At 42.5% G+C, this 27,356-nt stretch overlaps 1 protein-coding gene across 4 annotated transcripts in view; it reads left to right on the top strand.

Moving 5' to 3' along the window:
- SORCS1 (sortilin related VPS10 domain containing receptor 1) overlaps nt 1-27,356 on the top strand; it is an 810,676-nt gene that overhangs the window by 727,818 nt on the left and 55,502 nt on the right. For all 4 annotated transcript variants that reach the window (XM_069754250.1, XM_069754247.1, XM_069754248.1 and 1 more), the window contains exons 20-21: nt 18,995-19,128; nt 21,771-21,894. In XM_069754250.1, the coding sequence (XP_069610351.1) occupies nt 18,995-19,128; nt 21,771-21,894 (258 nt within the window). The remainder of the gene's footprint in view (nt 1-18,994; nt 19,129-21,770; nt 21,895-27,356) is intronic.

The following is a 27,356-nucleotide window of genomic DNA, read 5'->3' as shown; positions in this document are numbered from 1 at the left end:
CATAAGGACTGGAAGTGTGGCATCATTCATATGGACTGGATGTGTGGCATCATTCATATGGACTGGGTGTGTGGCATCATACATATGGACCGGATGTGTGGCTTCATTCATATGGACCGGATGTGTGGCATCATTCATATGGACCGGATGTGTGGCATCATTCATATGCCCTGGATGTATGGCATCATTCATATGGCCTGGATGTGTGGCATCATTCATATAGACCGGATGTGTGGCATCATATAGATTGGATGTGTGGCATCATTCATATGGACTCGATGTGTGGCATCACTCATATGGACTGGGTGTGTGGCATCATACATATGGACCGGATGTGTGGCATCATTCATATGGACCGGATGTGTGGCATCATTCATATGGCCTGAATGTGTGGCATCTTTCATATGGACTGGATGTGTGGCATCATTCATATGGACCGGATGTGTGGCATCATTCATATGGACTGGATGTGTGGCATCATTCAAATGGACTGGATGTGTGGCATGATTCATGTGGACTGGATGTGTGGCATCATTCATATGGCCTGGATGTGTGGCATCATACATATGGACCGGATGTGTGGCATCATTCATATGGACTGGATGTGTGGCATCATTCATATGGATGGATGTGTGGCATGATTCATGTGGACTGGATGTGTGGCATCATTCATATGGCCTGGATGTGTGGCATCATTCATATGGACTGGATGTGTGGCATCATTCATATGGCCTGGATGTGTGGCATCATTCATATGGCCTGGATGTGTGGCATCATTCATGTGGACTGGATGTGGCATCATTCATATAGACCTGATCTGTGGCATCATTCATATGGACCGGATGTGTGGCATCATTCATATGGACTGGATGTGTGGCATCCATCATATGGCCTGGATGTGTGGCATCATTCATATGGACATTATGTGTGGCATCATTCATATAGACCTGATCTGTGGCATCATTCATATGGCCTGGATGTGTGGCATCATTCACATGGACCGGATGTGTGACATCATTCATATGGACGGATGTGTGGCATCATTCATATGGACTGGATGTGTGGCATCATTCATGTGGACTGGAAGTGTGGCATCATTCATATGGACTGGATGTGTGGCATCATTCATATGGATGGATGTGTGGCATCATTCATATGGACCGGATGTATGGCATCATTCATATGGCCTGGATGTGTGGCATCATTCATATGGACTGGATGTGTGGCATCATTCATATGGACTGGATGTGTGGCATCATTCATATAGACTGGATGTGTGGCATAATTCATATAGATTGGATGTGTGGCATCATTCATATAGACTGGATGTGTGGCATCATTCATATAGATTGGATGTGTGGCATCACTCATATGGACTGGGTGTGTGGCATCATACATATGGACCGGATGTGTGGCATCATTCAAATGGCCTGGATGTGTGGCATCATTCATATGGCCTGGATGTGTGGCATCATTCATATGGACTGGGTGTGTGGCATCATTCATATGGATGGATGTGTGGCATGATTCATGTGGACTGGATGTGTGGCATCATTCATATGGCCTGGATGTGTGGCATCATTCATGTGGACTGGAAGTGTGGCATCATTCATATGGATGGATGTGTGGCATCATTCATATGGACTGGATGTGTGGCATCATTCATATGGTCTGGATGTGTGGCATCATTCATATGGAAAGGATGTGTGGCATCATTCATGTGGACTGGATGTGTGGCATCATTCATATGGACTGGATGTGTGGCATCATTCATATGGACCGGATGTGTGGCATCATTCATGTGGACTGGATGTGTGGCATCATTCATGTGGACTGGAAGTGTGGCATCATTCATATGGATGGATGTGTGGCATCATTCATGTGGACTGGAAGTGTGGCATCATTCATATGGATGGATGTGTGGCATCATTCATATGGACTGGATGTGTGGCATCATTCATAAGGACCAGATGTGCGGCATCATTCATGTGGACTGGATGTGTGGCATCATTCATATGGACTGGATGTGTGGCATCATTCATAAGCACCAGATGTGCGGCATCATTCATGTGGACTGGATGTGTGGCATCATTCATGTGGACTGGATGTGTGGCATCATTCATAAGGACCAGATGTGCGGCATCATTCATGTGGACTGGATGTGTGGCATCATTGATATGGACCGGATGTGTGGCATCATTCATATGGATGGATGTGTGGCATCATTCATGGGGACTGGAAGTGTGGCATCATTCATATGGATGGATGTGTGGCATCATTCATATGGACTGGATGTGTGGCATCATTCATATGGACTGGATGTGTGGCATCATTCATAAGGACCAGATGTGCGGCATCATTCATGTGGACTGGATGTGTGGCATCATTGATATGGACCGGATGTGTGGCATCATTCATGTGGACTGCATGTGTGGCATCATTCATATGGACTGGATGTGTGGCATCATTCATATGGATTGGATGTGTGGCATCATTCATATGGACTGGATGTGTGGCATCATTCATATGGACTGGATGTGTGGCATCATTCATATGGATTGGATGTGTGGCATCATTCATATAGACAGTATGTGTGGCATCATTCATGTGGACTGGATGTGTGGCATCATTCATATGGACTGGATGTGTGGCATCATTCATATGGATGGATGTGTGGCATCATTCATGTGGACTGGAAGTGTGGCATCATTCATATGGACTGGATGTGTGGCATCATTCATGTGGCCTGGATGTGTGGCATCATTCATATGGACCGGATTTGTGGCATCATTCATGTGGACTGGGTGTGTGGCATCATTCATGTGGACTGGATGTGTGGCATCATTCATATGGACCGGATGTGTGGCATCATTCATGTGGACTGGATGTGTGGCATCATTCATATGGACTGGATGTGTGGCATCATTCATATGGACCGGATGTGTGGCATCATTCATGTGGACTGGATGTGTGGCATCATTCATATGGACTGGATTTGTGGCATCATTCATGTGGCCTGGATGTGTGGCATCATTCATATGGACCGGATGTGTGGCATCATTCATATGGACTGGATGTGTGGCATCATTCATATGGACTGGATGTGTGGCATCATTCATATAGACTGGATGTGTGGCATCATTCTTATGGACTGAATGTGTGGCATCATTCATATGGATGGATGTGTGGCATCATTCATATAGACGGATGTGTGGCATCATTCATATGGCCTGGATGTGTGGCATCATTCATATAGACGGATGTGTGGCATCATTCATATAGATGGATGTGTGGCATCATTCATATGGACTGGATGTGTGGCATCATTCATATAGACTGGATCTGTGGCATCATTCATATGGATGGATGTGTGGCATCATTCATATGACCTGGATGTGTGGCATGATTCATATGGACCGGATGTGTGGCATCATTCATTTGGACTGGATATGTGTCATCATTCATATAGACTGGATGTGTGGCATCATTCATATGGCCTGGATGTGTGGCATCATTCATATAGACGGATGTGTGACGTCATTCATATGGACTGGATGTGTGGCATCATTCATATGGATGGATGTGTGGCATCATTCATATGGACTGGATGTGTGGCATCATTCATATGGATGGATGTGTGGCATCATTCATATGGACTGGATGTGTGGCATCACTCATATGGACTGGATGTGTGGCATCATTCATATGGACTGGATGTGTGGCATCATTCATATGGACTGGATGTGTGGCATCATTCGTATGGACTCGATCTGGGGCATCATTCATATGGACCGGATGTGTGGCATCATTCATGTGGACTGGATATGTGTCATCATTCATATAGACTGGATGTGTGGCATCATTCATATGGCCTGGATGTGTGGCATCATTCATATAGACGGATGTGTGACGTCATTCATATGGACTGGATGTGTGGCATCATTCATGTGGACTGGATGTGTGGCATCATTCATATGGATGGATGTGTGGCATCATTCATATGGACTGGATGTGTGGCATCACTCATATGGACTGGATGTGTGGCATCATTCATATGGACTGGATGTGTGGCATCATTCATATGGACTGGATGTGTGGCATCATTCATATGGACTCGATCTGGGGCATCATTCATATGGACTGGATGTGTGGCATCATTCATGTGGACTGGATATGTGTCATCATTCATATAGACTGGATGTGTGGCATCATTCATATGGCCTGGATGTGTGGCATCATTCATATAGACGGATGTGTGACGTCATTCATATGGACTGGATGTGTGGCATCATTCATATAGACTGGATGTGTGGCATCATTCATATGGACTGGATGTGTGGCATCATTCATATGGACCGGATGTGTGGCATCATTCATATAGACGGATGTGTGACGTCATTCATATGGACTGGATGTGTGGCATCATTCATATAGACTGGATGTGTGGCATCATTCATGTGGACCGGATGTGTGGCATCATTCATATGGACTGGATGTGTGGCATCATTCATATAGACTGGATGTGTGGCATCATTCATATGGACCGGATGTGTGGCATCATTCATATGCCCTGGATGTGTGGCATCATTCATGTGGACTGGATGTGTGGTATCATTCATATGGCCTGGATCTGTGGCATCATTCATATGGACTGGATGTGTGGCATCATTCATATGGACCGGATGTGTGGCATCATTCATATGCCCTGGATGTGTGGCATCATTCATGTGGACCGGATGTGTGGCATCATTCATATGGACCGGATGTGTGTCATCATTCATATGGACTGGATGTGTGGCATCATTCATATGGCCTGGATGTGTGGCATCATTCTTATGGACTGGATGTGTGGCATCATTCATATGGACTGGATGTGTGGCATCATTCATATGGACTGGATGTGTGGCATCATTCATATGGCCTGGATGTGTGGCATCATTCATATGGCCTGGATGTGTGGCATCATTCATATGGACAGGATGTGTGGCATCATTCATATGGACCGGATGTGTGGCATCATTCTTATGGCCTGGATGTGTGGCATCATTCATATGGAATGGATGTGTGGCATCATTCATATGGCCTGGATGTGTGGCATCATTCATATGGCCTGGATGTGTGGCATCATTCATATGGCCTGGATGTGTGGCATCATTCTTATGGCCTGGATGTGTGGCACCATTCATATGGACCGGATGTGTGGCATCATTCATATGGACTGGATGTGTGGCATCATTCATGTGGACCGGATGTGTGGCATTATTCATGTGGACCGGATGTGTGGCATCATTCATATGGACTGGATGTGTGGCATCATTCATATGGACTGGATGTGTGGCATCATTCATGTGGACCGGATGTGTGGCATTATTCATGTGGCCTGGATGTGTGGCATCATTCATGTAGACTGGATGTGTGGCATCATTCATATAGACTGGATGTGTGGCATCATTCATGTGGACCGGATGTGTGGCATTATTCATGTGGCCTGGATGTGTGGCATCATTCATATGCCCTGGATGTGTGGTATCATTCATGTAGACTGGATGTGTGGCATCATTCATATAGACTGGATGTGTGGCATCATTCATATAGACTGGATGTGTGGCATCATTCATATGGACTGGATGTGAGGCATCATTCATATAGACTGGATGTGTGGCATCATTCATATGCCCTGGATGTGTGGCATCATTCATATGGACTGGATGTGTGGCATCATTCATATAGACTGGATGTGTGGCATCATTCATATGCCCTGGATGTGTGGTATCATTCATATGGACCGGATGTGTGGCATCATTCATGTGGACCGGATGTGTGGCATCATTCATATGGACTGGATGTGTGGTATCATTCATATAGACTGGATGTGTGGCATCATTCATATGCCCTGGATGTGTGGCATCATTCATATGGACTGGATGTGTGGCATTATTCATGTGGACCGGATGTGTGGCATAATTGATATGGACCGGATGTGTGGCATCATTCATATGGACTGGATGTGTGGCATCATTCATATGCCCTGGATGTGTGGCATCATTCATATGGACTGGATGTGTGGCATCATTCATATGGACTGTATGTGTGGCATTATTCATGTGGACCGGATGTGTGGCATCATTCATATGGACCGGATGTGTGGCATCATTCATGTGGACCGGATGTGTAGCATCATTCATATGGACTGGATGTGTGGCATCATTCATGTGGACCGGATGTGTGGCATCATTCATATGGACCGGATGTGTGGCATCATTCATGTGGACCGGATGTGTGGCATCATTCATATGGACTGGATGTGTGGCATCATTCATGTGGACCGGATGTGTGGTATCATTCATATAGACTGGATGTGTGGCATCATTCATATGCCCTGGATGTGTGGCATCATTCATATGGATTGGATGTGTGGCATTATTCATGTGGACCGGATGTGTGCATCATTCATATGGACCGGATGTGTGGCATAATTGATATGGACCGGATGTGTGGCATCATTCATATGGACTGGATGTGTGGCATCATTCATATGGACTGGATGTGTGGCATCATTCATATGGACTGGATGTGTGTCATCATTTTTATGGACCGGATGTGTGGCATCATTCATATGCCCTGGATGTGTGGGATCATTCATATGCCCTGGATGTGTGGCATCATTCATGTGGACTGGATGTGTGGCATCATTCATATGGCCTGGATGTGTGGCATCATTCATATGGACTGGATGTGTGGCATCATTCATATGGACCGGATGTGTGGCATCATTCATATGCCCTGGATGTGTGGCATCATTCATATGCCCTGGATGTGTGGCATCATTCATATGGACCGGATGTGTGGCATCATTCATGTGGACCGGTTGTGTGGCATCATTCATATGGACTGGATGTGTGGCATCATTCATATGGACCGGATGTGTGGCATCATTCATATGGACCGGATGTGTGGCATCATTCATGTGGACCGGATGTGTGGCATCATTCATATAGACTGGATGTGTGGCATCATTCATATGGACTGGATGTGTGGCATTATTCATGTGGCCTGGATGTGTGGTTTCATTCATATAGACTGGATGTGTGGCATCATTCATATGCCCTGGATGTGTGGCATCATTCATATGGACTGGATGTGTGGCATTATTCATGTGGACCGGATGTGTGGCATCATTCATATGGACCGGATGTGTGGCATCATTCATATGGACCGGATGTGTGGCATCATTTAAATGGACTGGATGTGTGGCATCATTCATATGGACTGGATGTGTGGCATCATTCATATGGACTGGATGTGTGGCATCATCCATATGGACTGGATGTGTGGCATCATTCATATGGACCGGATGTGTGGCATCATTCATATGCCCTGGATGTGTGGCATCATTCATGTGGACTGGATGTGTGGTATCATTCATATGCCCTGGATGTGTGGCATCATTCATATGCCCTGGATGTTTGGCATCATTCAAATGGACTGGATGTGTGGCATCATTCATATGCCCTGGATGTGTGGCATCATTCATATGGACTGGATGTGTGGCATTATTCATGTGGACCGGATGTGTGGCATCATTCATATGGACCGGATGTGTGGCATCATTCATATGGACCGGATGTGTGGCATCATTTAAATGGACTGGATGTGTGGCATCATTCATATGGACTGGATGTGTGGCATCATTCATATGGACTGGATGTGTGGCATCATCCATATGGACTGGATGTGTGGCATCATTCATATGGACCGGATGTGTGGCATCATTCATATGCCCTGGATGTGTGGCATCATTCATGTGGACCGGATGTGTGGCATCATTCATATGCCCTGGATGTGTGGCATCATTCATATGCCCTGGATGTTTGGCATCATTCAAATGGACTGGATGTGTGGCATCATTCATATGCCCTGGATGTGTGGCATCATTCACATGCCATGGATGTGTGGCATCATTCATATGGACTGGATATGTGGCATCATTCATAAGGACTGGATGTGTGGCATCATTCATATGGACTGGATGTGTGGCATCATTCATATGCCCTGGATGTGTGGCATCATTCATATGGACCGGATGTTTGGCATCATTCACATGCCCTGGATGTGTGGCATCATTCATATGGACCGGATGTGTGGCATCATTCATATGGACTGGATGTGTGGCATCATTCATATAGACTGGATGTGTGGCATCATTCATATGCCCTGGATGTGTGGCATCATTCATATGGACTGGATGTGTGGCATCATTCATATGGACTGGATGTGTGGCATCATTCATATGGACTGGATGTGTGGCACCATTCATATGGACTGGATGTGTGGCATCATTCATATGGATGGATGTGTGGCATCATTCATATGGACTGGATGTGTGGCATCATTCATATGGACGGATGTGTGGCATCATTCATATGGACTGGATGTGTGGCACCATTCATATGGATGGATGTGTGGCATCATTCATATGGATAAATGTGTGGCATCATTCATATGGACTGGATGTGTGGCATCATACATATGGACTGGATGTGTGGCATCATACATATGGACTGGATGTGTGGCATCATTCATATGGACTGGATGTGTGGCATCATTCATATGGACTGGATGTGTGGCATCATACATATGGACTGGATGTGTGGCATCATTCATATGGACAGGATGTGTGGCACCATTCATATGGACTGGATGTGTGGCATCATTCATATGGACAGGATGTGTGGCATCATTCATATGGACGGATGTGTGGCATCATTCATATGGACTGGATGTGTGGCACCATTCATATGGATGGATGTGTGGCATCATTCATATGGATAAATGTGTGGCATCATTCATATGGACTGGATGTGTGGCATCATACATATGGACTGGATGTGTGGCATCATACATATGGACTGGATGTGTGGCATCATTCATATGGACTGGATGTGTGGCATCATTCATATGGACCGGATGTGTGGCATCATACATATGGACTGGATGTGTGGCATCATTCATATGGACTGGATGTGTGGCATCATTCATATGGATGGATGTGTGGCATCATTCATATGGACCGGATGTGTGGCACCATTCATATGGACTGGATGTGTGGCATCATACATATGGACTGGATGTGTGGCATCATTCATATGGACTGGATGTGTGGCATCATTCATATGGACTGGATGTGTGGCACCATTCATATGGACTGGATGTGTGGCATCATACATATGGATGGATGTGTGGCATCATTCATATGGACTGGATGTGTGGCATCATTCGTATGGACTGGATGTGTGGCATCATTCATATGGACTGGATGTGTGGCATCATTCATATGGACTGGATGTGTGGCACCATTCATATGGACTGGATGTGTGGCATCATACATATGGATGGATGTGTGGCATCATTCATATGGACTGGATGTGTGGCATCATTCTTATGGACTGGATGTGTGGCATCATTCATATGGACTGGATGTGTGACATCATTCATATGGACTGGATGTGTGGCATCATTCGTATGGACTGGATGTGTGGCATCATTCATATGGATGGATGTGTGGCATCATTCATATGGATGGATGTGTGGCATCATTCATATGGACTGGATGTGTGGCATTATTCATGTGGACCGGATGTGTGGCATCATTCATATGCCTTGGATGTGTGGCATCATTCATATGGACTGGATGTGTGGCATTATTCATGTGGACCGGATGTGTGGCATCATACATATGGATGGATGTGTGGCATCATTCATATGGACTGGATGTGTGGCATCATTCGTATGGACTGGATGTGTGGCATCATTCATATGGACTGGATGTGTGACATCATTCATATGGACTGGATGTGTGGCATCATTCGTATGGACTGGATGTGTGGCATCATTCATATGGATGGAAGTGTGGCATCATTCATATGGACTGGATGTGTGGCATCATTCATGTGGACTGGATGTGTGGCATCATTCATATGGACTGGATGTGTGGCATCATTCATATGGATGGATGTGTGGCATCATTCATATGGACTGGATGTGTGGCATCATTCATATGCCCTGGATGTGTGGCATCATTCATATGGACTGGATGTGTGGCATTATTCATGTGGACCGGATGTGTGGCATCATTCATATGGCCTGGATGTGTGGCATCATTCATATGCCTTGGATGTGTGGCATCATTCATGTGGACTGGATGTGTGGCATCATTCATATGGACTGGATGTGTGGCATCATTCATATGGATGGATGTGTGGCATCATTCATATGGACTGGATGTGTGGCATCATTCATATGCCCTGGATGTGTGGCATCATTCATATGGACTGGATGTGTGGCATTATTCATGTGGACCGGATGTGTGGCATCATTCATATGGACCGGATGTGTGGCATCATTCATATGGACCGGATGTGTGGCATCATTCAAATGGACTGGATGTGTGGCATCATTCATATGGACTGGATGTGTGGCATCATTCATATGGACTGGATGTGTGGCATCATTCATATGGACTGGATGTGTGGCATCATTCATATGGACCGGATGTGTGGCATCATTCATATGCCCTGGATGTTTGGCATCATTCACATGCCCTGGATGTGTGGCATCATTCATATGGACTGGATATGTGGCATCATTCATATGGACTGGATGTGTGGCATCATTCATATAGACTGGATGTGTGGCATCATTCATATGGACTGGATGTGTGGCATCATTCATATGCCCTGGATGTGTGGCTTCATTCATATGGACTGGATGTGTGGCATCATTCATATGGACCGGATGTGTGGCATCATTCATATGGACCGGATGTGTGGCATCATTCATATAGACTGGATGTGTGGCACCATTCATATGGACTGGATGTGTGGCATCATTCATATGGATGGATGTGTGACATCATTCATATGGACTGGATGTGTGGCACCATTCATATGGACTGGATGTGTGGCATCATTCATATGGATGGATGTGTGGCATCATTCATATGGCCTGGATGTGTGGCATCATTCATCTGGACTGGATGTGTGGCATCATTCATATGGATGGATGTGTGGCATCATTCATATGGACTGGATGTGTGGCATCATTCATATGGACTGGATGTGTGGCATCATTCATATGGACTGGATGTGTGGCATCATTCATATAGACTGGACTTGTGGCATCATTCATATGGACTGGATGTGTGGCATCATTCATATGGACTGGATGTGTGGCATCATTTATGTGGACCGGATGTGTGGCATCATTCATATGGATTGGATGTGTGGCATCATTCATATGCCCGGGATGTGTGGCATCATTCATATGGACCGGATGTGTGGCATCATTCATATGGACCGGATGTGTGGCATCATTCATATGGACCGGATGTGTGGCAACATTCATATGGCCTGGATATGTGGCATCATTCATATGGACTGGATGTGTGGCATCATTCATATGGACTGGATGTGTGGCATCATTCATATGGACCGGATGTGTGGCATCATTCATATGGACCGGATGTGTGGCATCATTCATATGGACTGGATGTTTGGCATAGTAACATAGTAACATAGTAACATAGTTAGTAAGGCCGAAAAAAGACATTTGTCCATCCAGTTCAGCCTATATTCCATCATAATAAATCCCCAGATCTACGTCCTTCTACAGAACCTAATAATTGTATGATACAATATTGTTCTGCTCCAGGAAGACATCCAGGCCTCTCTTGAACCCCTCGACTGAGTTCGCCATCACCACCTCCTCAGGCAAGCAATTCCAGATTCTCACTGCCCTAACAGTAAAGAATCCTCTTCTATGTTGGTGGAAAAACCTTCTCTCCTCCAGACGCAAAGAATGCCCCCTTGTGCCCGTCACCTTCCTTGGTATAAACAGATCCTCAGCTAGATATTTGTATTGTCCCCTTATATACTTATAAATGGTTATTAGATCGCCCCTCAGTCGTCTTTTTTCTAGACTAAATAATCCTAATTTCGCTAATCTATCTGGGTATTGTAGTTCTCCCATCCCCTTTATTAATTTTGTTGCCCTCCTTTGTACTCTCTCTAGTTCCATTATATCCTTCCTGAGCACCGGTGCCCAAAACTGGACACAGTACTCCATGTGCGGTCTAACTAGGGATTTGTACAGAGGCAGTATAATGCTCTCATCATGTGTATCCAGACCTCTTTTAATGCACCCCATGATCCTGTTTGCCTTGGCAGCTGCTGCCTGGCACTGGCTGCTCCAGGTAAGTTTATCATTAACTAGGATCCCCAAGTCCTTCTCCCTGTCAGATTTACCCAGTGGTTTCCCGTTCAGTGTGTAATGGTGATATTGATTCCCTCTTCCCATGTGTATAACCTTACATTTATCATTGTTAAACCTCATCTGCCACCTTTCAGCCCAAGTTTCCAACTTATCCAGATCCATCTGTAGCAGAATACTATCTTCTCTTGTATTAACTGCTTTACATAGTTTTGTATCATCTGCAAATATCGATATTTTACTGTGTAAACCTTCTACCAGATCATTAATGAATATGTTGAAGAGAACAGGTCCCAATACTGACCCCTGCGGTACCCCACTGGTCACAGCGACCCAGTTAGAGACTATACCATTTATAACCACCCTCTGCTTTCTATCACTAAGCCAGTTACTAACCCATTTACACACATTTTCCCCCAGACCAAGCATTCTCATTTTGTGTACCAACCTCTTGTGCGGCACGGTATCAAACGCTTTGGAAAAATCGAGATATACCACGTCCAATGACTCACCGTGGTCCAGCCTATAGCTTACCTCTTCATAAAAACTGATTAGATTGGTTTGACAGGAGCGATTTCTCATAAACCCATGCTGATATGGAGTTACACAGTTATTCTCATTGAGATAATCCAGAATAACATCCCTCAGAAACCCTTCAAATATTTTACCAACAATAGAGGTTAGACTTACTGGCCTATAATTTCCAGGTTCACTTTTAGAGCCCTTTTTGAATATTGGCACCACATTTGCTATGCGCCAGTCCTGCGGAACAGACCCTGTTGCTATAGAGTCACTAAAAATAAGAAATAATGGTTTATCTATTACATTACTTAGTTCTCTTAGTACTCGTGGGTGTATGCCATCCGGACCCGGAGATTTATCTATTTTAATCTTATTTAGCCGGTTTCGCACCTCTTCTTGGGTTAGATTGGTGACCCTTAATATAGGGTTTTCATTGTTTCTTGGGATTTCACCTAGCATTTCATTTTCCACCGTGAATACCGTGGAGAAGAAGGTGTTTAATATGTTAGCTTTTTCCTCGTCATCTACAACCATTCTTTCCTCACTATTTTTTAAGGGGCCTACATTTTCAGTTTTTATTCTTTTACTATTGATATAGTTGAAGAACAGTTTGGGATTAGTTTTACTCTCCTTAGCAATGTGCTTCTCTGTTTCCTTTTTGGCAGCTTTAATTCGTTTTTTAGATAAAGTATTTTTCTCCCTATAGTTTTTTAGAGCTTCAATGGTGCCATCCTGCTTTAATAGTGCAAATGCTTTCTTTTTACTGTTAATTGCCTGTCTTACTTCTTTGTTTAGCCACATTGGGTTTTTCCTATTTCTAGTCCTTTTATTCCCACAAGGTATAAACCGCTTACACTGCCTATTTAGGATGTTCTTAAACATTTCCCATTTATTATCTGTATTCTCATTTCTGAGGATATTGTCCCAGTCTACCAGATTAAGGGCATCTCTAAGCTGTTCAAACTTTGCCTTCCTAAAGTTCAGTGTTTTTGTGACTCCCTGACAAGTCCCCCTAGTGAAAGACAGGTGAAACTGAACAATATTGTGGTCGCTATTTCCTAAATGCCCAACCACCTGCAGATTTGTTATTCTGTCAGGTCTATTAGATAGTATTAGGTCTAAAAGTGCTGCCCCTCTGGTTGGATTCTGCACCAATTGTGAAAGATAATTTTTCTTGGTTATTAGCAGAAACCTGGCATCATTCATATGGACGGATGTGTGGCATCATTCATATGGACTGGGTGTGTGGCATCATTCATGTGGACCGGATGTGTGGCATCTTTCATATGGACCGGATGTGTGGCATCATTCATATGGACTGGATGTGTGGCATCATTCATATGACCTGGATGTGTGTCATCATTCATATGGACCGGATGTGTGGCATCATTCATATGGACTGGATGTGTGGCATCATTCATATTGACCGGATGTGTGGCATCATTCATATGAACCGGATGTGTGGCATCATTCATATGGACTGGGTGTGTGGCATCATTCATGTGGACCGGATGTGTGGCATCATTCATATGGACCGGATGTGTGGCATCATTCATATGGCCTGGATGTGTGGCATCATTCATATGGATGGATGTGTGGTATCATTCATGTGGCCTGGATGTGTGGCATCATTCATATGGACGGATGTGTGGCATCATTCATATGGACCGGATGTGTGGCATCATTCATATGGACCGGGTGTGTGGCATCATTCATATGGACTGGATGTGCGGCATCATTCATATGGCCTGGATGTGTGGCATCATTCATATGGACGGATGTGTGGCATCATTCATATGGACCGGGTGTGTGGCATCATTCATATGGACCGGATGTGTGGTATCATTCATATGGACTGGATATGTGGCATCATTCATATGGATGGATGTGTGGTATCATTCATGTGGCCTGGATGTGTGGCATCATTCATATGGACGGATGTGTGGCATCATTCATATGGACCGGATGTGTGGCATCATTCATATGGACCGGGTGTGTGGCATCATTCATATGGACTGGATGTGCGGCATCATTCATATGGCCTGGATGTGTGGCATCATTCATATGGACCGGGTGTGTGGCATCATTCATATGGACTGGATGTGTGGCATCATTCATATGGAACGGATGTGTGGCATCATTCATATGGACTGTAAGTGTGGCATCATTCATATGGACCGTATGTGTGGCATCATTCATGTGGACTGGATGTGTGGCATCATTCATATGGACTGGATGTGTGGCATCATTCATATGGACCGGATGTGTGGCATCATTCATATGGACCGGATGTGTGGCATCATTCATATGGACTGGATGTGTGGCATCATTTATATGGATGGATGTGTGGCATCATTCATATGGACCGGTTGTGTGGCATCATTCATGTGGACTGGATGTGTGGCATCATTCATGTGGACTGGATGTGTGGCATCATTCATATGGACCGGATGTGTGGCATCATTCATATGGACTGGATGTGTGGCATCATTCATATGGACCGGATGTGTGGCATCATTCATATGGACTGGATGTGTGGCATCATTCATATGGACTGGATGTGTGGCATCATTCATGTGGACTGGATGTGTGGCATCATTCATATGGACCGGATGTATGGCATCATTCATATGGACCGGATGTGTGGCATCATTCATATGGACTGTATGTGTGGCATCATTCATATGGACCGTATGTGTGGCATCATTCATGTGGACTGGATGTGTGGCATCATTCATATGGACTGGATGTGTGGCATCATTCATATGGACCGGATGTGTGGCATCATTCATATGGACTGGATGTGTGTCATCATTCATATGACCTGGATGTGTGTCATCATTCATATGGACCGGATGTGTGGCATCATTCATATGACCTGGATGTGTGGCATCATTCATATGGCCTGGATGTGTGGCATCTTTCATATGGACTGGATGTGTGGCATCATTCATATGGACCGGATGTGTGGCATCATTCATATGGACTGGATGTGTGGCATCATTCATATGGCCTGGATGTGTGGCATCTTTCATATGGACTGGATGTGTGGCATCATTCATATGGACCGGATGTGTGGCATCATTCATATGGACTGGATGTGTGGCATTATTCATATGACCTGGATGTGTGTCATCATTCATATGGACCGGATGTGTGGCATCATTCATATGGACTGGATGTGTGGCATCATTCATATGGCCTGGATGTGTGGCATCTTTCATATGGACTGGATGTGTGGCATCATTCATATGGACCGGATGTGTGGCATCATTCATATGGACTGGATGTGTAGCATCATTCATATGACCTGGATGTGTGGCATCATTCATATGGACTGGATGTGTGGCATCATTCATATAGACTGGATGTGTGGCATCATTCATGTGGACCGGATGTGTGGCATCATTCATATGGACCGGATGTGTGGCATCATTCATATGGACCGTATGTGTGTCATTCATATGGATGGATGTGTGGCATCATTCGTATGGATGGATGTGTGGCATCATTCATATGGACCGTATGTGTGGCATCATTCATGTGGCCTGGATGTGTGGCATCATTCGTATGGATGGATGTGTGGCATCATTCATATGGACCGGATGTGTGGCATCATTCATATGGACTGGATGTGTGGCATCATTTATATGGACCGGATGTGTGGCATCATTTATATGGACCGGATGTGTGGCATCATTCATATGGACTGTATGTGTGGCAACATTCATATGGACCGTATGTGTGGCATCATTCATGTGGACTGGATAAGTGGCATCATTCATATGGACTGGATGTGTGGCATCATTTATATGGACCGGATGTGTGGCATCATTCATATGGACTGGATGTGTGGCATCATTCATGTGGACTGGATGTGTGGCATCATTCATTTGGACTAGATGTGTGGCATCATTCATATGGACCGAATGTGTGGCATCATTCATATGGACTGTATGTGTGGCATCATTCATATGGACCGTATGTGTGGCATCATTCATGTGGACTGGATGTGTGGCATCATTCATATGGACCGGATGTATGGCATCATTCATATGGACCGGATGTGTGGCATCATTCATATGGACTGGATGTGTGGCATCATTCATATGGACCGTATGTGTGGCATCATTCATATGGACCGAATGTGTGGCATCATTCATATGGACTGTATGTGTGGCATCATTCATATGGACCGTATGTGTGGCATCATTCATGTGGACTGGATGTGTGGCATCATTCATATGGACCGGATGTATGGCATCATTCATATAGACTGGATGTGTGGCATCATTCATATGGACTGGATGTGTGGCATCATTCATATGGACCGTATGTGTGGCATCATTCATATGGACTGGATGTGTGGCATCATTCATATGGACCGGATGTGTGGCATCATTCATATGGACCGGATGTATGGCATCATTCATATGGACTGGATGTGTGGCATCATTCATATGGACCGTATGTGTGGCATCATTCATGTGGACTGGATGTGTGGCATCATTCATATGGACTGGGTGTGTGGCATCATTCATGTGGACTGGATGTGTGGCATCATTCATGTGGACTGGGTGTGTGGCATCATTCATATGGACTGTATGTGTGGCATCATTCATATGGACCGTATGTGTGGCATCATTCATGTGGACTGGATGTGTGGCATCATTCATATGGACTGGATGTGTGGCATCATTCATATGGACCGAATGTGTGGCATCATTCATATGGACTGGATGTGTGGCATCATTCATATGGCCCGGATGTGTGTCATCATTCATATGGACTGGATGTGTGGCATCATTCATATGGACTGGATGTGTGGCATCATTCATGTGGACTGGATGTGTGGCATCATTCATATGGACTGGGTGTGTGGCATCATTCATGTGGACTGGATGTGTGGCATCATTCATATGGACTGGATGTGTGGCATCATTCATATGGACTGGATGTGTGGCATCATTCATGTGGACTGGATGTGTGGCATCATTCATATGGACTGGGTGTGTGGCATCATTCATGTGGACTGGATGTGTGGCATCATTCATATGGACTGGGTGTGTGGCATCATTCATGTGGACTGGATGTGTGGCATCATTCATATGGACTGGATGTGTGGCATCATTCATATGGACTCTGTATAGGACTAGTCTTTTGGGCATTGTGTGGCACCATTCATTTGAACACTATACATAAGTAAATGTTTGGACCCATGTTTTTCCTTGTCACTGATGGTATTAACTATATTGACAGCACTTTTTCAGTGGATGATGTGTGCACTATGTGGCATTATTTTTTGGGTGCTATATGTCGCCTCTCATCTGGGCACAGTCTCATGCTCTTCATATTAGAACTATATTAAATGTCTATCCGCCAGTGTCAGAGGCACAGCAGCCGATTCAGGGTCCCTACACTGAGCCTTTAGGTGGTCCCAGGTGTCCTTAGTGCCCCCAGGGAGTGCCCGTATCCTCGTGGTGCTGCCCTCGCATGTTTTCATGTTGTTACAATGTATTGACGTAAAGAGACAACGTGTCACTAATTGTCACATTGTATCCAGTGGTTCTGTACCGTGACCCCAATCCTAACCTTCATCCTGACATATGATCCGAATCTTAGACCCCGACATAACCATAATCCTAGTCCAACCTCTCCACCTTCCACATAATTGTGCCCAAAAATATGAACCATCCATCAACTAAAAAATCCACAGTCTTTGTCCTGAACAATAAAACTTGTAACAAGCCCTAAACCTGATTCTGGCCTTAACCCTAGTAGGGGTAACCCTGTCCTCATGCCACCCCCTATGATCAGCTCTACCCCTGCTTTTCTACCATTAACCCCTTCATTCTCAGCCTAGCTCTGATATATTGTGCTGTCACTCCATGTTATCAGCACAGATGTGTATAAAGCACTGATGGATGGTCACACGGGATGTTCGGTTCACCAGGATCACTTTATACATTGGATTAAATGACCACATCAGCCCCACTACACACAGTCACACTGATTGGCGGCTGCAGTGTCCCAGACTGTCAGCAGAGGGCAGCATTGCTTCACCCTGGGTTATTTTGTGGTGTTGCACATTCCCTATTTCTGCAGATTCGTTGCTTTCCCTCTTCTCCTCCTCAGCTGAGATCTCTTTCCTTTTAATCATGTCCAGATCACTTTGATGAATGCGATATCTTTCTTTTCTCCACAGCTCCCCTGGAGCACATACACCTGATGTTACCTTTTGTCACCACAAAGAACAAGGAGGTGAACGCTTCGGTGGTTCTGTGGCCAAATAACGTGGGGACCCTCAGCTACGTCTGGTGGCTGGGAAATAACAGCGAGGTGACGGCAGCGGTCTGGTGTCATAGAATTACAATAAAAGTATCAAACCGATAAAAGATAAGACTAATGATCTAACGGCTAATGTCATCGTTAGCCCCATCCAATAACCGCAATTCTCACATTAGTCTATTATCTATCTATCTATTATCTATCTATCTATTATCTATCTATTATCTATCTATCATCTATCTATTATCTATCTATCTATCTATCTATCTATCTATTATCTATCTATCTATTATCTATCTATTATCTATCTATCTATCTATCTATCTATTGACTATCTATCTATCTATCTATTATCTATCTATCTATTATCTATCTATTATCTATCTATTATCTATCTATCTATCTATCTATTATCTATCTATCTATTATCTATCTATCTATTATCTATCTATTATCTATCTATCTATCTATCTATCTATCTATTTATCTATCTATCTATTATCTATCTATCTATTATCTATCTATTATCTATCTATTATCTATCTATTATCTATCTATCTATCTATCTATCTATCTATCTATTATCTATCTATCTATTATCTATCTATTATCTATCTATCTATCTATCTGTCTACTATCTACATATTATCTATCTATTTATCTATCTATTATCTATCTATTATCTATCTATTATCTATCTATCTATCTATTTATTATCCATCATCTATTATCTATCTATCTGTTATCTATTATCTATATTATCTTTCTATTATCTATCTATCATCTATCTATTATCTATTATCTATCTATCATCTATCTATCTATTATCTATCTATTATCTATCTATTATCTATCTATTATCTATCTATTATCTATCTATTATCTATCTATTTATTATCCATCATCTATTATCTATCTATCTATCTGTCTACTATCTACATATTATCTATCTATTTATCTATCTATCATCTATCTATTATCTATCTATCTATCTATCTATCTATCTATCTATTTATTATCCATCATCTATTATCTATCTATCTGTCTACTATCTATCTGTTATCTATTATCTATCTATTATCTATTATCTATCTATCATCTATCTATTATCTATCTATCTGTTATCTATTATCTATATTATCTATTTATTATCTATCTATCATCTATCTATTATCTATTATCTATCTATCTATTATCTATCTATTATCTATCATCTATCTATCTATCTATTATCTATCTATTATCTATCTATCATCTATCTATCTATTATCTATCTATTATCTATTATCTATCTATTATCTATCTATCTATTATCTATCTATCATCTATCTATCATCTATCTATTATCTATCTATCTATCTATCTATCTATCTATCTATCTATCTATCTATCTATCTATCTATCATCTATCTATCTATTATCTATCTATCTATCATCTATCTATCTATTATCTATCATCTATCTATCTATTATCTATCTATCTATCTATCTATCTATTTATTATCTATCTATTATCTATCTATCTATCTTTCTATTATCTATCTGTTATCTATCATCTATATATTACCTATAATATATCTATTATCTATTATCTATCTATTATCTATCTATTATCTATAATATATCTATTATCTATCTATTATCTATAATATATCTATTATCTGTTAACCATTTATCTGTATTATCTGTATTTATATTATTTATGTGTTTTTTATCAGATTTATTGCATATTTTCGACACTTTTTTGTGTCCTATTAGAAAGTTTCGTAAAATGTTTTTATAAAGGTCAGCGGCTGAGACCAGTGGTAAATGATGCACCTGTGCAGATTGTACATGGCCGCTGTTATTTGGCGCAGCACGGTGCTGTGACGTCAGACATCGGGAGGTGATGGAAGGAGAGGCGTCCGCCCGTCTGTGGCGCTGCAGTGAATGTATCACGGGCCGCACCACCGCGCGTCTCATCCAGCTTTATTCTGTCTATAATTGGGACCAGGATAATAAATCTTCCCCAGAGACATTTTGTTCTGGGCATCAGGACCTCAATCACCTCTGATCAGGAGAGGAGTAAAACTGACATTTACTAATATTTATTTTCTCCATTTTTCATCAGTTTTTCATACAGTTTTCGTCAGAGAGCTTTGGCTTTTTGCCGTCCTCTACTCTCTGCTTTCATCCTCTTGCCCTCATTGCTCCGCTCTGAACCCCGGGGAGGCAAATGCTCAAACTAAAACTGATTAGGATTAAAAAGTAAAATTGCAAAAAATATCTCTAAATATTTCCACATTTTTCATTTCTGTGAGGTCCCAGATTGCGATCCTTTATTTTCTGGAGATGGATCCGGCTGCTCGTTATCTCTGCCATGACGAGCGGCAAATCCTCCCTCCAACAAACAGGCCCAGGACGGACTCTGCCAAAAAGACAAGTCTGCAACATCACTTCTTCCCCTCAGTCCAATGTTTTTATGGAAGATAAGAGCAGACGTCCCTGCAGGCGATCCTCCGAGCCGCTGCAGGCGATCCTCCGAGCCGCTGCAGGCGATCCTCCGAGCCGCTGCAGGCGATCCTCCGAGCCGCTGCAGGCGATCCTCCGAGCCGCTGCAGGCGATCCTCCGAGCCGCTGCAGGACAATGTCCTCCTCACTTCTGACACGTCCGCTGCCGGTAGCTCAGCTTCTCCTCTTCTTCCCTCCCGCAGCCGCTCATCACTCTGGACAGGAGCATCTCCTTCACCTTTGCCGTGGAAGGAATGAACAGTATCACGGTGCAGGTGTCTGCAGGGAGCAGCATCCTGCAGGACACGAAGACCATAGCGGTGTACGGTAAGTGCTGCTGTCGGCTCGCCCCATGGACAAGAGATGAGCAAAGCTTCCAGTGTTAACATACATATCGATGGCGTTCAACCTATAACCTAACATCTGGCTTCAGGGGTAAACTAAAACCCCATGGGGCAGATGCTAGTTGCCCCATATTAGTGGGGAAATTCCTTCCCGACTACACAAACAACAAAATTCCCTGGATCAGCATCCCACAACCTGCAATGTCAATATGTCATTTTTGCAAGCAGTGAGACTATGGATTCTTTACTGTGCAAGCAGTGAGATTATGGAATTCTCGTACACAGAATGGATAGTCTTAATGCTAATAAAGTAGAGATTCCATTGTCTCACTGCTCAGACAGTAAAGAATCCATAGTCTCACTGCTCGTACAGTAAAGAATCCATAGTCACTGCTCGTACAGTAAAGAATCCATAGTCTCACTGCTCGTACAGTAAATAATACATATTTTCACTGCTCTTACAGTAAAGAATCCATAGTCTCACTGCTCGTACAGTAAAGAATCCATAGTCTCACTGTTAGTACAGTAAAGAATCCATTGTCTCACTGCTCACACAGTAAAGAATCCATAGTCTCACTGCTCACACAGTAAAGAATCCATAGTCTAACTGCTTTTAAAGTAAATAATCCATAGTCTCACTGCTCGTATAGTAAAGAATCCATAGTCTCACTGCTCACACAGTAAATAATTCATAGTCTGACTGCTCAGACAGTAAAGATTCCATAATCACACTGCTCGCACAGTAAAGAATTAATACTCTTAATGCTAATAAAGTAAAGATTCCATAGTCTCACTGCTCAGACATTAAAGAATCCATAGTCTCACTGCTCGCACAGTAAAGAATCCATAGTCTCACTGTTAGTACAGTAAAGAATCCATTGTCTCACTGCTCACACAGTAAAGAATCCATAGTCTAACTGCTTTTAAAGTAAATAATCCATAGTCTCACTGCTCGTATAGTAAAGAATCCATAGTCTCACTGCTCACACAGTAAAGAATCCATAGTCTCACTGCTCGTACAGTAAAGAATCCATAGTCTCACTGCTCGTACAGTAAATAATCCATAGTCTCACTGCTCGTACAGTAAAGAATCTATAGTCTCACTGCTCGTGCAGTAAAGAATCTATAGTCTCACTGCTTGTGCAGTAAAGAATCCATAGTCTCACTGCTCGTACAGTAAAAAATCCATAGTCTCACTGCTCGTACAGTAAAGAATCCATAGTCTCACTGCTCGTACAGTAAATAATCCATATTTTCACTGCTCTTACAGTAAAGAATCCATAGTCTCACTGCTCGTACAGTAAAGAATCCATAGTCTCACTGCTCATACAGTAAAGAATCCATAGTCTTACTGCTCGTACAGTAAAGAATCCATAGTCTCACTGCTCGTGCAGTAAAGAATCCATATTCTCACTGCTCACACAGTAAAGAATCCATACTCTCACTGCTTGCACTGTGAAGAATCCATAGTCTCACTGCTTTTACAGTAAATAATCCATAGTCTCACTGCTCATACAGTAAAGCATCCATAGTCTCACTGCTCTTACAGTAAAGAATTTATAGTCTCACTGCTTGTACAGTAAATAATCCATAGTCTCACTGCTCGTACAGTAAAGCATCCATAGTCTCACTGCTCTTACAGTAAAGAATTTATAGTCTCACTGCTTGTACAGTAAAGAATCTATAGTCTCACTGCTCGTACAGTAAAGAATCCATAGTCTCACTGCTCGTACAGTAAAGAATCCATAGTCTCACTGCTTTTACAGTAAAGAATCCATAGTATCACTGCTCGTACAGAATGCTGTAGATAAGCCCCCTGATGCCGGTGGGCTTAGCTCATCTTCGATTTTGGGGGTGACAGGTTCCCTTTAATATCAGGTCTCCTGCAGTCATTCCTTCCCTTAGTCTCCTTGGTCGCTCTTCTTCACCCGCTTTAGTTCTGCTCTGTCCTTCACTGGAGCCAAGCACCAAACCCAGGATCTACATGTGGCCGCACGAGTGACCTCTGCAGAGACAACACTGTGCTCTTGTCATGAGCGTCTTCCTCCTTTAATGCACCCATTATTGTATTTGCCTCGGCAGCAGCTGCCTGGCACTGGGCACCACAGTGGAGTTTGTCGTCCACACACTCACGTCTCATTTCTTCCAGTGTTTTACCATTTAGTACATAATTTGACATTTCGTCTCCTCGGCCTGTCCCATCCCAGGACTCCGGTCTGCACAAGTCCCTGTAATAATCAGTGATCCTCGGCTGTGATCATTACTTTAGAATCAGTATTCATCTTCTGCCTCTTATTTTCTCCTCTTCCTTTTTCGTTTTCTCATCCTTCATTCGCCCATAACTTTTTCTACTCCTACTTTCTCCTTCTTCTCCATTTTTTCTCTTCCTTTTCTCCATTTTCCTCCTTTGCCTCTACATCCTCTTCTGTTTTCACTTCTTCTCCTTTCTCTCATTTTTTCTTCTTCTTCTTACTCCTCTTCCTGTTATATTAATCATTCATATTATTCCTTATTTTCTCCTTATTTCTCTTCTTTCACTTCTTTACCTTCTATCTCTTCATCTTCTTATTTATTTTCTTCTTATGCTACATCCTCTTTCTCTTCTCTTTTATCTCTTACTTCTTACTCCTCTACTTTATCTTCGTAGTTTACATCTTCCTTTTCTCCTTCTTTTCTCATTTCTTCTTCTTCCTCCACTTCTTTTTCCTCTTCTGTTTTCTTATCCTTTTTTTCTGTTTCTATTTTTTCATTCTTCATTTCTCATTTCCCTTTTCACTTCTATTTCCTTTCTTTTGCTCATTCTTCTTCCTTCTCCCATTCCTCTTCTTTTGCTTCTTTTCCTTGACTTCCTCTTGTCCCCATTCCTTATCTTTTTTTCTTCTTACCCTTTATTCCTTTCCTCTTTCTCTTCTCATTTTTCTCAACTTGTGCTTCTTCATTATCTCATTCCTTTTTCAACTTCTTTTTGCGTCTTTTACATCTTCTTCTTTACTTTAAACTTTTTTTGTTTTGTTCTCTCTTCTTTATCTTCTCCCACTTTCTCCTTTCCTTATTCTCATTTTTTGTCTTTCACTTCTCCTTTTCCTCTGCTTCCCAATAGTTTTACCTTGCTTCTCCATCTATCAATTCATCTTTTCCTTCTTCCTTTTCTCCTTCTACCTTTTTTCTTCCTTATTAATTTATTTTCCCATCTCCTTCCTTCTTTGATTTCCTATTATCTGTTTTCTGTATTCTTTTTTTCTCCACTACCCACTCTTCTTTCTCTTCCCTTCAACGTCACCTTCATTTTCTTCTCCTCATGCATATGTCTTCATCTTTCCAGTCTATATTTTCTTTTTTTTTTTACTTCACAGATTAAAAAATATGTAAAGAAAATAAAGATTTAAGCATTGTCCAGTCTTGAACACTATTTTAGTGCAGTTTTGGTTGTTATAAAACTATTTTTTGTACAACGTTCCAAATTTCCTGCACCAGCAGATTGACACACAATTATGTCTGCCTGCAGCCGCCACTAGAGGGAGCTCACAACTTACTGTTTATAAACTGCACTCAGTAATAGCAATGTATGCAGTTTGCACCTGAGCTCCCCCTAGTGGTAGAAGCAGATAGACAGTATTTTATCATTTAGTTCTTTATCAGTGAAGGGGATTTGGTGCTCTGTATCAGAAAACAAAGCTGTGACTGATAAGAGATACAGAAATGCTACAACATTTCTGAACTAAAAGTGATATGATGGCAAAAGATGGACATTTACTCATGTTGTAACTTTTCTTCTTTTTTCCTTCTCCAGTCGCACTTATTTTTCATAACGCTATTATGAAATGTAACAAGTTTTTTAAAGGGTAATTACAGCATATATCCTGAAATTAACCACTACCTTCCATTAACTGTACCAGTATCCGCCACCTGCTTCCAAAACAACCACAGCGCTCCATCTGCTCCTCTTTGTTTGTCTGTTCACTTAAACCCAACATTACCCAACATTACCTCCTTAATAATAATAATTGTAGTAACCTCCGTGCACATTCCCGGAAGATGCTAATTTTATAAACCAACTTTCCATTAAATGTGACTGACTGCATCTACAATTTACCTTATTTGCCTGACTAATTGGGTAATTATCCACCTGCAAAGAATAATACCACAGAGCGGGAGAGTTGGGGATGAAATTTCTTGTTTCATGTCAAATCTCCATTTACAGCCAGAAAATAATTCACTTTTTTAAAGTTGGGTTCACATTATGTCGAGATGAATCCAAAGCCCAAAGCCTCGGCGATCTGTGGATCCGCAAAATGACTGTAGCTGCACGGGAAGCTGTCGGATCAGTGCAGAATTGTCTCTTTCCTTCCTCCTTTATTTCATATAAAGTTCTTGATATAATTCTAGCAGTGATCTGAAAGCAGTATAAGAGCTGATGAGACAAAACCAAAGGATGTCAACGTGCATACATGCTGTATATTGCTGATTTGTTTGTATTGTTCCTTCCTTCCTTCTTTGCTTTCATGCTTTTATTTTTTTCTTTCTTTCTATTTTTCTTCCCTGTCCTTCCTTTCCTTTTTTCTCTCCTTTCCTTTTCCCTTCCCTTTCGTTTCCTTTTCCTTCCTTCCTTCCTTCTTTATTTCTTTCATACATATAAAATTCTTGATATAATTCTAGCAGTGATCCGAAATCAGTGCAAGAGCTGACAAGATAAAACCAGAGAAGGATGCCAAAGTACATAGATGCTGTATATTGCTGATTTGTTTGTATTTGTCCTTCATCCTTTACTTTCATGCTTTCATTAACTTCCCTTTCCCTTTACCTCCATTCCTTCCATTTTTTTCTTCCTTCCTATCCCTTTCCTTCCTTCCTTTTTTCTTTCCATTCCTTCCTTTCCTTTCTTTTCCTTTTCATTCCTTTCGTCCTCTCCTTTCCTTACTTCCTTTCCTTCCTTATTTCCTTTTTTAGTACCTTTCTTCCTCCCTACCTTCGTTCCCTCTTTGCTTTCATGCTTTCCTTACCGTCCCTACTTTTTCCCTCCCTCCTTTCCTTTTATTTTTTTCTTTATTTTCCTTCATTCCTTTCATCTTCGTTTCCCTTTATTTCCTTTCTTTTCTATTCCTCCCTCCCTTCCATCCATCCTTCATTCCTCCCTCCCTTCTTTCCTCCTTCCCTAACTTCTTTCCTTCTTTCCTTGCATATTTCTATTTCCTTTTCCCTTCATTCCTTCCTTGTTTCCTTTCCTTCCTTCCTTCCTTCTTTCCTCCCTTCCTTCCTTCCTTCCTTCCTTCCTTCCTTCCTTCCTTCCTCTCTCCATTCCTTCCATTCCTACTTTTTCCTTCCTTATTTCCTTTCCTTACCTTCCCTGTCCTTTTCCCCTCCCTTCTTTCCTTTTTTCTTCCTTTCCATTCCTTCCTCCCCCTCTCCCTGCCTTCCTACCTTTCCTTTCTTCTTTGTTTCCTTTCC

This window comes from Ranitomeya imitator, chromosome 2, assembly GCF_032444005.1.
Source record: "Ranitomeya imitator isolate aRanImi1 chromosome 2, aRanImi1.pri, whole genome shotgun sequence".
Lineage (NCBI taxonomy): Eukaryota > Metazoa > Chordata > Amphibia > Anura > Dendrobatidae > Ranitomeya > Ranitomeya imitator.
The sequence above is the reverse complement of the archived record's forward strand: the minus strand, read 5'-3'. Positions and strand labels throughout refer to the sequence as shown.